This window comes from Euleptes europaea, chromosome 8 (genome assembly GCF_029931775.1).
Source record: "Euleptes europaea isolate rEulEur1 chromosome 8, rEulEur1.hap1, whole genome shotgun sequence".
Classification (NCBI taxonomy): Eukaryota; Metazoa; Chordata; class Lepidosauria; order Squamata; family Sphaerodactylidae; genus Euleptes; species Euleptes europaea.
Genome location: NC_079319.1, coordinates 10,428,639 through 10,442,253, shown reverse-complemented (window position 1 = coordinate 10,442,253; position 13,615 = coordinate 10,428,639). Strand labels below are relative to the sequence as shown.

Genomic DNA, 13,615 nt, shown 5'->3' with positions numbered 1-13,615 from the left:
CAGACACCCTGGGAGGTAGGTGGGGCTGAGAGAGCTCTAACAGAGCTGTGACTCATGTGGAGGAGTGGGGAATCAAACCCAGTTCTCCCGATTAGAGTCTACCGCTCCAAACCACTGCTCTTAACCACTACGCCACGCTGGCTCTGCTGCGTTGCAAGAGTATTTCTCCAGAGCGGGCCAGACTCCCAATAGGTGCCTGAATTCCGTGCACTTAAAACGATGTTCATGCTGAAGCCAAAGAGCCTGACTTTTTCAGCAGATCATCCTGAGAAGGGTGGTCGAACATTTTCCTATCACAACTTGACACGCACTAAAAAATCTCAGCATAGAGGGGGTTGAACCAGAACATGTTCAGTCACGGGTTTGGCGATGTGTTGAATAATTTATGAGACTGGAAAAAGACCCGCAAGGAGGATTTTTGAATGAATGAGAATTGGCAATGACGAAGAAGAGTTGGCTTTTATATGCCGACTTTCTCTGCAACTTAAGGGAGAATCAAACCGGTTTACAATCACCTTCCCTTCCCCTCCCCACAACAGACACCCTGTGAGGTAGGTGAGGCTGAGAGAGAATGACTTGCCCAAGGTCACCCAGCTGGCTTCATGTGTAAGAGTGGGAAACAAATCCAGTTCACCAGATTAGCCGCCGTCGCTCTTGTGGAGGAGTGGGGAATCAAACCCGGTTCTCCGGATCAGACTCCACCGCTCCAAACCACTGCTCTTAACCACTACACCACGCTGGCTCTCTTCTGCCCCTCTTTTTGGAGTTCGAAAGCTTGAATGCACAACGCTTCAATATTCATTTCTGCTGATGCAAACATGTGGGATGCAGTCATTTAGAACACCCATCTGCAAATATTTTAGATGTCAAAAGCGGTTTCAGAGACATCCATTTAGAAATGTATTAGATATTCATTTGAAAGGGATTTTTGAATGCTTTCAAAGCAGAGGATTTTGGTCAAATGAATAAAATTTCAGGCACGGTTCCAGCCACTGATGAGGCTGCAAACCTGTCATTACAGATGCACCATTTGAACTAATGAGAGGCCTAGTGAAGCAAGGCAGATGGCAGAAACTTGTAGGAGGCTGGCTGCGTACCTTTGAGTTGCAAAATAAAATAATAATAATTAAGAACAAATACAAAAAGAATATAGATCACAATGGGTAGTCTGGTTAGTCTGTTTGTGTGCGTGTTGTGTTAAATGGCGTCAAGTCGCTTTCGAATCATGGCGACCCTATGAATCAATGGGGGTTACCGCACTTTGTATTCCCAGCGATGTATTAAGAGTTTGAAAATGTTGTAAAAAACATCGCTTTAAAAGGGTTTTTGGATACCACGGCTTATAAATGGTTGTCTTCACAGCTAAAGGGGCCAAACAAAGTGCGGACAGTATTTTTTACAACGTTTTCAAACACTTAATACATTGGTGGGAATACATAGAAAGTGCGGACAGTATTTTTTATAACATTTTCAAACTCTTAATACATCGCTGAGAATACAAGTGTGGTAACCCCCAATGTCCTCCAAAATGTCCTATCTTCGACAGCCCTGCTCAGATCTTGCAAATTGAGGGCTGTGGTTTCCTTTATTGAGTCCATCCATCTCTTGCTGGGTCTTCCTCTTTTCCTGCTGCCATTTGTAGCAGTAGAAAAAAGCAAGCGTCCAGTAGCACCTCAAAGACTAACAAAATTTCTGGCAGGGTGTGAGCTTTCGTGAGTCACAGCTCGCTTCTTCAGAATGCAGGCAAAGCAAAACATGCCAGTGCGAATATCACCTATTACAGAAGGAATTTAAAATCTTAAGTGACATTGTTTATAGGCCGCCCCATATTTGCCCAGAGTCCCATCAAGCGGACCTACATTGGGAGTTCAGGGTTGAAATTTAGGCTTCTGCAGTCCTTGTTTTGATCTGGAACACAGCATGTGGGGAGAAGGAGGGGGGCTTAGGCTTTCCCTCCTGTGCCACTTTCTCCACTTGAAATGACCCCGGGGAGCCAGTGTTAGCCCCTCTGGGGAAACGTATGTGTACTGACACCAAATGGGGCAAAACGCAGCTTGCAGGGGGCATTTCAGGCCAAGAAAGTGGCATCGGGGAGGACGGCAGGCTTATGCCCCCTCTTTCCATGAGCTACAGTCCCGATCTGAATGAGACCTCCAGGCACCTGAGAATCTACATTTCACATGGAACTCCTGGTGCGTGCCTAATTGACAGGACCTGTGGTAGACCTGGACACAGTGTAATGTGTACATCTAAGGCGCAACGGGTCAGAAGAGCAACACTTTGAAGTTCCACATTTCTTTGCAGGCCTCCTTGACAAGAAGAAGAAGAGTTGGTTTTTATACCCCGATTTTTTCTACCTTAAAGAGTCTCAAACTGGAAGATTTATTATACTGCATGTATGGGAATGAATGAGTTTGTTATGTGTGTCTTCTGTTTGAAAACTTTCAATATTTTTTTTTAAAAAAACAAGAAGGTCTAGAGCAGGGGTGTCAAACATAAGGCCCACAAGCCGGATCCGACCTCTTAAGAGCTTTTATCCTGCCCGCAAGCCAATCAAGGCAGCCGCCGCCACCCCAGCACCCATCCTGATCTGGTGCCCAGCCAAGTGACATTGACGTCATATCCGGCCCTGGTAACAAATGAGTTTGAGACCCCTGGTTTAGAGGCGAAAGGCCAGGCCCATCGAAATAGATCCCTGCTGTCTGTGGTATAAACAAGGGACTGTTGGGGGCGTTTTACCATATGGCCAAGTACATTTTAACCCCTGTGGGGACACCTCTCCTACCTTTGGCAGGCTGATCACCAAATGCCCAGTTGTCTGAGATCTTCTGGCAACGCTGCTATCTGGCTTCACTTCTGCAGGGAGGACCAGTTGAAAAGGCTAAAAAAAAAACAAAAAAAACGAGAGAGCAGGAAATAAGTCATTTGACATATGGTTCATCAAAAGCCTCATAGTTTACCAGACTTATTTTTGTGGATTTACGGGGAGATGAAATATGAACGGGGCAGAATAAAACATATGTGACCTAGATAGAAATCATGTAGTAACGTGTCTTTGATCCCAGGAGATTTATTGACTTAAATCTTCTCTGGCGGTATATGTTACTCCCAATCCTAATGGGCGATTTGCATCTTAAACAGTCTCCATTTGCAGCATAAGTATGATGTGTGCCTGTATATATAGACAGCCTGAGACATGTGGGTATGACATCAGCTTTGCCACTGGAAAAATGTGACACTTCTAAAGAAGGTTAGGACATGGTGCTTAAGTTATATGAGTGACTAAATGAGAATAATTATGCAACTCCACTTCAGACTTAAAGTAATTTTAATCTGCATTTAGCGGTATGATTACCAATGGAGTTTCTCATTTTTAGCTTAGCTTAATAGTGCTGTGGCCATTCTGGAACCGAAAATGAAGAAAATGGAAGATGCGAAGGGATTTTCGTCCTTTCTTTTTTAAAAGATATACGCTTGGCTCTCTGCTCCCTGTAAATTACAGCTCTTAGGGATCACACATTTTGTCACACACAAAGGCTTACCTTAATGTTCCCTGCATTAAATGGGGTTTGGCAGGAAGAAAAATGGTGCACAAGGACCCTTGACTCTCTTTCAGGGCCTTTTTCAACTTATTTCGGGGTCTTTTTCAACTGTCAATCAAAGGCAAATTCCAATTCTGCTTTTGTGCAACCTTCCCCCCTTAACATTGTCGAAGGCTTTCACGGTCAGAGTTCATCAGTTCTTGTCGGTTATCCGGGCTGTGTGACCGTGGTCTTGGTATTTTCTTTCCTGACGTTTTGCTAGCAGCTGTGGCAGGCATCTTCAGAGGAGTAACACAGAGAAGAGACACTGTCCTTCAGTGTTACTGAATAACCTACAAGAACTGATTCCCCTCTTAACTTTTTAAGAGCAGTGCAATATATGGTCTGTGGGTAGGGTTGCTAACCACCAGGTACTAGCTGGAGATCTCCTGCTCTAACAACTGATCTCCAGCCAATAGAGATCAGTTCACATGGAGAAAATGGCTGCTTTGGCAATTGGACTCTACGGCATTGAAGTCCCTCCCCTCCCCAAACCCTGCCTAAGGATCCGGTCCAAAGACCTCCCGCCGGTTACAAAGAGGGACCTGGCAACCCTAACTATGGGTTACAGATAGGATTTGAAAAGAGCAAGAGTCTAGTAGCCCCCTAAAGACTAACAAAATTTCTGGCAGGGTATGGGCTTTCGGGAGCCATGGCTCACTTCTTCAGATACCGTGTAGAGTTTCATGTCCTGCCATCGCTGGCGGGCCTTGTCTGTGCATGTACGGGGACTGCCTTTATTTCACTCAGAGAGAGACTGAAGCTGTGTGGCTCATGGAAAGCTCATACCCTGCCAGAAATTTTATTAGCCTTTAAGCTGCTACTGGACCCTCACTCTTTTCTACTGCTACAGACAGACTAACACGGCTACCCATCGTGATCTATCAGATTGGCTATGGCATCTGTACATTCCAAAGCCCAGCTAGAGGAACATTCTGCCGCAGGAGAGGGAATGGATGCAAAAGCTCCATCTTGGGGGAAGACTATGCAACAAATGAGAGGTTGGTCCAAAGTTCCTCACCAAAATTTCCTGGTGCAGATAACCTCATTTCACTTTCACTTGATTTTGTAGGAAACCAGAGAAATAGCACTGTTCGCTAGACATGGAACTAGGAGACCAACTGATGGAGAAATCTGCAAGGAACTGAAGGGGGGGAGGAAGAGAGGGTAACGGACCCCTTTATTCTCCCCTCACCCTTTTACATTCTCACACAAATTAGGGTTGCCAGGTCCCTCCTAGCCACCGGCAGGGGATGGGGGGGGCAGACTTGCCACCTGCTTCTGTCATGCAGGAGCAACAGGAAGAAGAAGAAGAGGAAGAAAAGGAAGAGGAGAAGGAGAAAGAAGAAGAAGGCAGAGGAGGAGAAAGAGAGTTGGTTTTTATATGCCGACTTTCTCTACCACTTAAGGAAGAATCAAACTGGCTTACAATCACCTTCCCTTCCCCTCCCCCAGCAGAAACCCTGTGAGGTAGGTGGGGCTCAGAGAGCTGTGACTAGCCCAAGGTTGCCCAGCTGGCTTCATGTGTAGAAGTGGGGAAACCAGCCCAGTTCAACAGATTAGCCTCTGCCGCTCATGTGGAGGAGTGGGGAATCAAACACTGTTCACCAGATCAGAGTCCACAACTCCAAACCACTGGTGATTGTAAGCCGGTTTGATTCTTCCTTAAGGGGTAGAGAAAGTCGGCATATAAAAACCAACAATTCTTCTTCTTCCTTCATGATACCATTTCCCTTTCCTCAAGTCCCATTGCCCCACTCACGTCAGCACAGTGAGTCAGGGCACCGAAATTAGTACACTGAAAATGACTAATCGTTGAATTTAAATATTAAACCGAAGCAGCAGCCGCCAGAGCATACTTACCTTACCCTTGACCGTTACTCGGACGTAGGAAGGCTGTACGTCGACATCCAGCAGAGAGGTGTCCAGATGTCTTTAGAAAGAACAAGAAAAGTCTGGTTGAGTAGCTCTTAAAGTGTGAGGAGAAAGGGTGAAGCCTCCTCCAAGGGGTGGGTCGTGTTCACACGGAGAAATGTCGCATTTTCTCCACAAACTAGTTCAATATTTATTCCTATGTATATATATATTGTTGTTTGCTATCGCGAGGGCCGATAGGACAATCCTCTATTTCACTCATGTGTGTGTGCTGTCAAGTCTCAGCTGACTTACGGCGACCTTGTAGGGTTTTCAAGGCAAGAGGCGTTCGAGGATGGTTTGCCACTGCCCGCCTCTGAGAGAGTGCTGAGAGAACTGTGACTGGCCCAAGGTCGCCCAGCAGGCTTCCTGTGGAGGAGTGGGGAATCGAACCCGGTTCTCCAGATTAGAGTCCGCCGCTCTTAACCACTACACCAAACTGGCTCTGTTTCTTGCGAGGCCTTATACCTCTAGGCTACGTCAGAACACATAGTCTTGTTTCTCCCTTTTTCTCTGACCTTTGACTCTTGAAAGCTCATATCCTGGAACTCTTGTTGGTCTCTAAGGTGCTCCTACACTAGAATCTACCTGTTCTCCATAGACTCTGTGGGACAGAGGTTGCTCTCGGCCTTTGAATTCTCTCATTTTTAATTTATTTTTACCTCATATATACCCAACTTTTCTCCCAATGGGGGCTCAGAGTGGCTTGCCATATTCTCCCCTTCTCCATTCTGAACATTTCAGACAAAGAATCCCGAAGCACCTGGAAGACTAACTAATTTTCTTGCTCCTTGGTTTGCCAGTGCCTGCCTCCAACAGGTGCACAGCGTGGGTAAAGAAAGTGCTGAGCACATTTGCACATATGTGCTGAAATCAGAGTTTTCGTATCAGAGTTTGTCAACAGAAGAAACCCAGAAGCAGTCACAAGGCACCATGAAGTCCATAGCTGGGTCCAGGCACACCAGTTATTGCCTGAGATATGATCTCTTTATTTAATACATTTTTTTCATACTGCCTCTCCAACAAAATGCTCAGGGGCATTCGCAGAATAAAAATTATCTCGAATCCCAAAGATAACACAATCCACCAGACCCTGAACACGATAAAAACAAATAAAAAACCCCACCCAATAAACCAGAAACACAGTAAGGCAGCAACTAACACAGCCATGGTTAACAAAGACCCACAAGAGCCACTTAAAATCAAATTAAAATCAAGAGCAGAGAACCCAAATGAGGGTCGGGGGAGCAAACCAAATAACAATCAATTAAATAAAAAAGCTGACATGAAAATGTCTTGGCCTTGTGCCAGAAAATGGATAATGACGGTGTCAGAATCAAGGAAAGGGAGAAGACATTTCAAAACCAAGGGCCGCCACTAAAAAGGCCCTGTCCCTTGTGCCCATCTAGCTCACCTCAGGAAGCAGGCGTACATAAAGCTGTGTGTGAGATTAACAGAGAGGTATGTGGGCAGATAATCTTAAATATAAAAGTCCTAGGCCATATACAGCCCTCAATTTGCAAGATCTGAGCAAGGCTGTCTAAGACAGGACATTTTGGAGGACACTGATTCATAGGATTGCCCTGTCGGAAGCTACTTGATAGCACTTAACACACACACACACAGGCCATATATAGCTTCATAGGTCAAAACCAGCACCTTGAAATGGAACTGGATTTATAAATCAGTGGTCAGTACTTGATGACATTAAGCAGTGTCCAACAAGGCAGGCAAAGTAGATGTGCTAATATTTTAAAATCATGGGAATCATTCTGACCTGTAAATGGCAAGATCCAAAACGAATTGGTTGTTTACTTCATCATCTTTCAAGGAGAAAGAAAGCCTAGAAACAGAAAGAAAATGTACACACTTTTATTAGGACGGGATGACATATTTTCAACTCTTAAGAGGTTTTAGATTACTACAGGCATGGCTTTGTTAACATGACATACATTCTTCTCCCGATATACCTGCAGGATACCTGTAGAAATACATGGATTATGTTCTAATTTGCAGGGGGGGGGGGTTCAGTAGAAGCATGAAGGAAGGATTGAGGACAAGGTCAGTTTCATAAAAAGGCAGCTCACGCAGGAAGAGAGACATCTGCTGGCGGCAAAACTAACCAGGAAACAGTTGTGTATCTATTATCTACACAGAACAGAATTTTATTATGTAGAAGGGTTTATTTCAAAGACATTTACAGACAAAGTATTATTCATTCAGGAGACCAGTCTCTTTAGTGAACATAAGAACATAAGAAAAGCCATGCTGGATCAGACCAAAGCCCATCAAGTCCAGCAGTTGTTCACACAGTGGCCAACCAGGTGCCTCTAGGAAGCCCACAAGCAAGACGACTGCAGAAGCATTATCCTGCCTGTGTTCCAAAGCACCGAATATAAAAACAGTGTTGCTTACCTGTAACTGTTGTTCGTTGAGGGGTCTTCTGTGCAGGCTGGAGAGAATAGGTATGCATTCATGACTAGTATCCATTTTGACTAGTAGCATGGATAGAGCTTCAGGAAGCTTTGCATGTGTATCTTTACATAAGAAAAGTCATGCTGGATCAGACCAAGGTCCATCAAGTCCAGCAGTCTGTTCACACAGTGGCTAACCAGGTGCCTTTAGGAAGCCCCCAAACAAAACGACTGCAACACCATTATCCTGCCTGTGTTCCACAGCACCTAATATAATAGGCATGCTCCTCTGATCCTGGGGAGAATAGGTATGCATAATGACCAGTATCCATTTTGACTAGTAGCCATGGATAGCCCTATCCTCCATGAACAGGATACACATATTTGGGCCATGTTTCGATCTACAGTGTCTGCTTGGTCTCATTTCAGATATTCTCTACACTGGGGTCCCCAATTGCATGGCTTTGGCTCGGAACCCAGAGAGCTGCTTTAGGGAGGGATATTTTTTTATCTTGAAAAAGAGCACCTTTTCCATACCATATTACAACTCAGTTTCAGAGACAGACTATACAGAAATCCTCCACACTCTTTTCTACCTGTCTTTAGCCCGGGGAAACAAGCACAAAAGTTATCTTACATTAGAAAACCACGTTGGGAGAATAATCCCATGAGGCCTGCTCATGTAACACATTCTCAGCATCTTGACAGATTTATGGCGGGAATGTGACGCGCATAAGAACTCAAAAATTGGCGAGAAAAAACCACAAAATGAACAATTAGCATAAATTACGCAAAGCAATCCAAGTAGCAAAAAAAACCACCTTCCTTACTTCGATTTTGTAAAACAATTAGAGTGTGTTCAGATTTCCCCCTTATTATCATTTATTTTATTGATTCACTTCATTTCTACCTCGCCTTCCTCCTTAATGGAAACCCAAAGCAGTTTACATCTTTCTCCTTTCCTCCTCACAACAACCCTGTGAGATAGGTTAGGCTGAGAGCTTCTAGCCAGAGTGGGGATTCGAAACTGGATCTCCCAGACCCTAGTGCAATCTTCTAAACCAGGGGTGTCAAACATAAGGCCCGCAGGCCGAATCCGGCCCCTTGAGAGCTCTTATCCGGCCAGTGACATTTATGTCATATCCAGCCCTCGTAACAATTGAGTTTGACACCCCTGTTCTAAACCACTGCACCACAATGGCTCTGTGTGATGTATCATGTGTTTGGAAGAAAGAAAGCACGTGAGAAGGAAAGTAAATCAGAGACTAGAAGACCTAACAGGCCTCAAGACACATTACAACAGAAAAAGATCTGGGATCGTAAACCATAGTTTCTGCCACTGCACCAAAAGGACTAGAATAGAATAGAAATTTTATTACAGTCAATGACCAGTACAAGTAAAACAGGTAAGTTACCAATTTATAGTCGTCTAAAAAAACATCTGAATAAAACATGCTGGTTCATTAGTTAGTATAATGAATGAATCACTTGGTAAGAAAGGAGAGCACATATAATATAACTGTTTGCCTTCATTTTCAAGACTGCTGGTTAGCACAGCCCCTCCTCCGTCGCATGTCAACTGCAGCGGCACAGAATCTAGCAACTGAATACGTTATATCTGAGTTGACATCTTGTAGCAGGGATGACATATGGAACTGTCCATACTGGCTGGAAGATTTATGAATTAATGGTGAGATTAACCTTTAACTAATAGCTGTATAATATTGACAATGAAAAAGAACATGTTCAAGGGTTTCTATAAATCCAGAACCACAGGGGCATTTTCTCTCCTCATATGGCATCTTCCTGTACCGGCCTTCCTGGATGGCTGACGGGAGGGCTTGGCATCTGGCCAGGGTGAAAGCTCTTCGATGTTTTGGAATTTCAAGTCTGCTTAGATACTCCATGGGAGTAGTAAGGTATCTGCAGGGTTCACTAATAATGAAGTTTGGTGTTATGGCAAGATCTGTTTGATGCTCTGTGTCAAAAGGACTAGAAACCTGCTCATCAAATGTGATACTTAAAATCTGAGAAAAGCTATTAAGATTGTAGCTACTCAAGCTTCTGCTTCCTCTTGTTACAGCTAAATAAATCACAAAACAAGGCTGCAGTTTGCGCTGTTCCCCAGCTGGTATAATAGTTTATCAAAACCTGCCTGCGTTAATCCACTGCACAAAATGAACAGTCATTCAGTAAGGCTGTGGAGCTTTAGAGGTTTCTTCCCCATACATTTTCGACCCTCGGAGCCACCGTTCCAACCTGTCAACACCACGTTTTAAGGTATGCTGTGTTTGTCTTCCCCTAAATGAGAAAGCAACTCTAATTTTCGTGCCGCTATCAACACATTTTTATGACAAAGCCAAGACGTCGATAACAGCGGTGAATTTCTTGCAAAACACTGCTGTCAAACACCAGGATTTGTTCGCTGCTGCTGCTCTGCCTTCCCCTCTAGCTCTCAAGCAGGCTGCAAAGACGACATTGCTGTCTATATGATGCTAAAGCAGGGGTTGACCATTGGTGAAGGCTTTTTTACAGCCCATTCCAGATTTCTGAGGACAAAAGTCCTCAGGAGGCCAGGAAGGGGCTGCGATGGCATTGGGGCCCCCCATACCAGTGCCCGGCTACTTACGCCTTTGTGAGTGGCCCCACACTGGCAGGGTGGCCCGGACGCCGTTCTCCCAGTGTTGCCATGGCAGTGCCCCCCCGGGACGCCAGCTGAGCCCTCCACCAGCTTCCCACCAGTGTAAAGGCCAACACCGGGGGAGGTGCCGGTGTCCCAGGGGGCTTTCCCGGGGCATGCTGGGGGTGGAGCTGCCTGTAGGCAGCTTCCTCTCCCCATTCCACCTGGAACGCCAGTGGTGAGAATGGCGTTGCTGCGTCTGCTTTTTAGCAGGTACAACAACGCTGTTCCCTATGGGGCAAAAAGACCAATTTTTACAAAAAAAAAGCCTCTTTACAGATCGAATCCATTTCATGTTGGGCCTTTCTCTGTTCCTGCTGCCTTTGACTTTTCCTAGCATGATTGTCTTTTCCAGTGACTCTTGTCTTCTCATAATGTGACCAAAGTACGATAGCTTCAGTTTAGTCATTAGCCAGCGTGGTGTAGTGGTTAAGAGCAGTGGTTTAGAGTGGTGAAGTCTGATCTGGAGAACCGGAGTTGACTCCCCACTCCTTCACATGAGCGCCGGAGGCTAATCTGGTGCACTGGATTTTTTTCCCACTCCTACACACAAAGCCAGCTTGGTGACCTTGGGCAAGTTACAGCTCTGTTAGAGCTCTCTCACCCCCACCTACCTCACAGGGTGTCTATTGTGGGGAGGGGAAGTGAAGGAGATTGTAAGCCAGTTTGATTCTCCCTTAAGTGGTAGAAAAAGTTGGCATATAAAAACCAACTCTTCTTCTTTAGCTTCTAGGGCCGTGTTGGCGAACCTATGGTACGCGTGTCAGAGTCGGCACGCTGAGCCCTCTCTGTGGGCACGCGCGGGGTTGCGTGAGAGGGCCGGGCGCACAGCAGCAGCGTCCGCCCCCTCCCGAGCCTCCCGTCCTTCACTTCCAGGGCTCCAAAAGGCCTCCCGGGTTTGCTTCTGGGCCCCTCCCTCTCTCAGCTGAGCTGCGGCTGCGGCTCAGTTGTTCCTCTGAGCCCGCTCGCCTCTCCGGCTCTGCCCCGCTCTTCCAGGGCTCCAAAAGTCCTCCAGGGTCTGCGTCTGGGCCCCTCCCTCTCTCAGCTGAGCTGCGGCCATGGCTCAGCTGTTCCTCAGGGCCAGCTCGCCTCTCCGGCTCTGCCCCGCTCTTCCAGGGCTCCAAAAGTCCTCCAGGGTCTGCGTCTGGGCCCCTCCCTCTCTCAGCTGAGCTGCGGCCATGGCTCAGCTGTTCCTCAGGGCCAGCTCGCCTCTCCGGCTCTGCCCCGCCTGTCTCCACCTCGGACAGGTGAGGCTGGGGCAGTGCGCCTCGGTGGGCAGCTGGGTCGGGAAAGGAGCGGACGAGCTGCAGGGGCGAGCAGCGGTGGGCCCGGCTTCAAGCCCCTCCGCTGCCGGCCTGAGCAGTGCGCTTTGGGGGACGGCGCGGAGCCCTCTTTCTTCTCAGAACCCCCTTCCTTCCTGTACGGGTTGGCATGGGAAAGGCGCTTTTGCCTTCCTTCGGCTTCCCTCTGGACTGGGGGAAGTGGCCAGGTGGGCCCCTTCCAGTCCAGCGCTCTCTTTGCACGCTCTCCTCTCTCAGTGGGGAAGGGTTGTCCTTAGCTAGTTCTCCGCTGTCCACTCTTTCCCCCTAAAGTTGGGACTGATCGGTGTGAGATCCGCCTCCTAGTTCAACTTGGATCCCCACAGCAAGATGGTACAGGGGATACCCCCCAACACACACACACACATTTTCTTGCTTCAGGCCCCTGGGATAGTAAATTCTCACTATGGCCATATATACATAGGAAGTTTTGCCGCTCCCTAGATGCACATTTCCCCCATCCGAATTCTCAAAACTCTGCATGGGGCTTATTGTTGCGTTTTGAGAACCTGGGTGAAAAAAAAGTGCATCTAAAGAGTGGCAAATCCAAGGCAAAACCTCCCATGCATAAAAGCTTTCAAGCTATGACTGTCTTAAGAAAATTTCACATTACTAAATATTGTCGAAGGCTTTCACAGTCAGAGTTCATTGGTTCTTGTGGGTTATCTGGGCTGTGTAACCGTGGTCTTGGTATTTTCTTTCCTGACGTTTCGCCAGCAGCTGTGGCAGGCATCTTCAGAGGAGTAACACTGAAGGACAGTGGCTCTCAGTGTCAAGTGTGTAGGAAGAGTAATATATAGTCAGAAAGGGGTTGGGTTGAGTTGAATCACTGTCCTGCAAAAAGTATCAAAAGTAATGTGCTAATCATTGTCCTGTAAGTATCAAGATAATGTGCTAATGAGGGTATGGTATGTTAATATGGAACCATTGTATCCTGAAGTGATCTGTTAATGTGTGAAATCCAAAGCTAATCTGCATGGCTATTGTGGACTGTAGTCTTTGTTAGTCTGGAGGTTTTCAGGACAGGAAGCCAAACCTTATTCATTCTTAAACTCTGTTCTTTTCTATTAAAGTTGTGCTGATGTTTATGAATGTCAATGGCTTCTCTGTGCAATCTGACAAAATAGTTGGTAGAATTGTCCAGTCTTTCAGTGTCTTGGAATAAGACCCTGTGTCCTGTTTGTGTCAGTCCATGTTCCGCCACTGCTGATTTCTCAGGATGGCCAAGTCTGCAGTATCTTTCATGTTCTTTTATCCTTGTTTGTATGCTGCGTTTTGTTGTCCCGATGTAAACTTGTCCACAGCTGCAAGGTATACGATATACTCCTGCAGAGGTGAGGGGGTCTCTTTTGTCTTTTGCTGATCGTAGCATCTGTTGTATTTTCTTGGTGGGTTTAAACACTGTTTGTAGGTTATGTTTTTTCAAAAGTTTCTCCATCCTATCAGTGACTCCTTTAATAAATGGCAAGAATACCTTTCCTATGGGAGACTGTTTTTCCTGAGTTTTCTGATTTTTGTTTGGTTTAATGGCCCTTCTGATTTCATTTCTGAGTGCAAAAAAACTAGCAGGTGAATAGCCTTTGGGATACCAGAAAACAGGATAGCTTTCTTAAATCGTTGCAGAACATACGGAGCATAAATTTAACCTGAGCACAGCAAATCTTAAATGCAAAACATTTCTTTTTAGAATCTGACAAAGCTGGGTTT

General features: G+C 46.0%; 1 protein-coding gene across 1 annotated transcript in view; it reads right to left on the bottom strand.

Annotated features, from left to right (window-relative positions):
* Positions 1-13,615, bottom strand: part of DNAAF11 (dynein axonemal assembly factor 11) — a 53,005-nt gene that overhangs the window by 20,221 nt on the left and 19,169 nt on the right. The window contains 3 exon segments of the mRNA XM_056854701.1: positions 2,786-2,881; positions 5,445-5,514; positions 7,273-7,338. Of these exon segments, the coding sequence (XP_056710679.1) occupies positions 2,786-2,881; positions 5,445-5,514; positions 7,273-7,338 (232 nt within the window).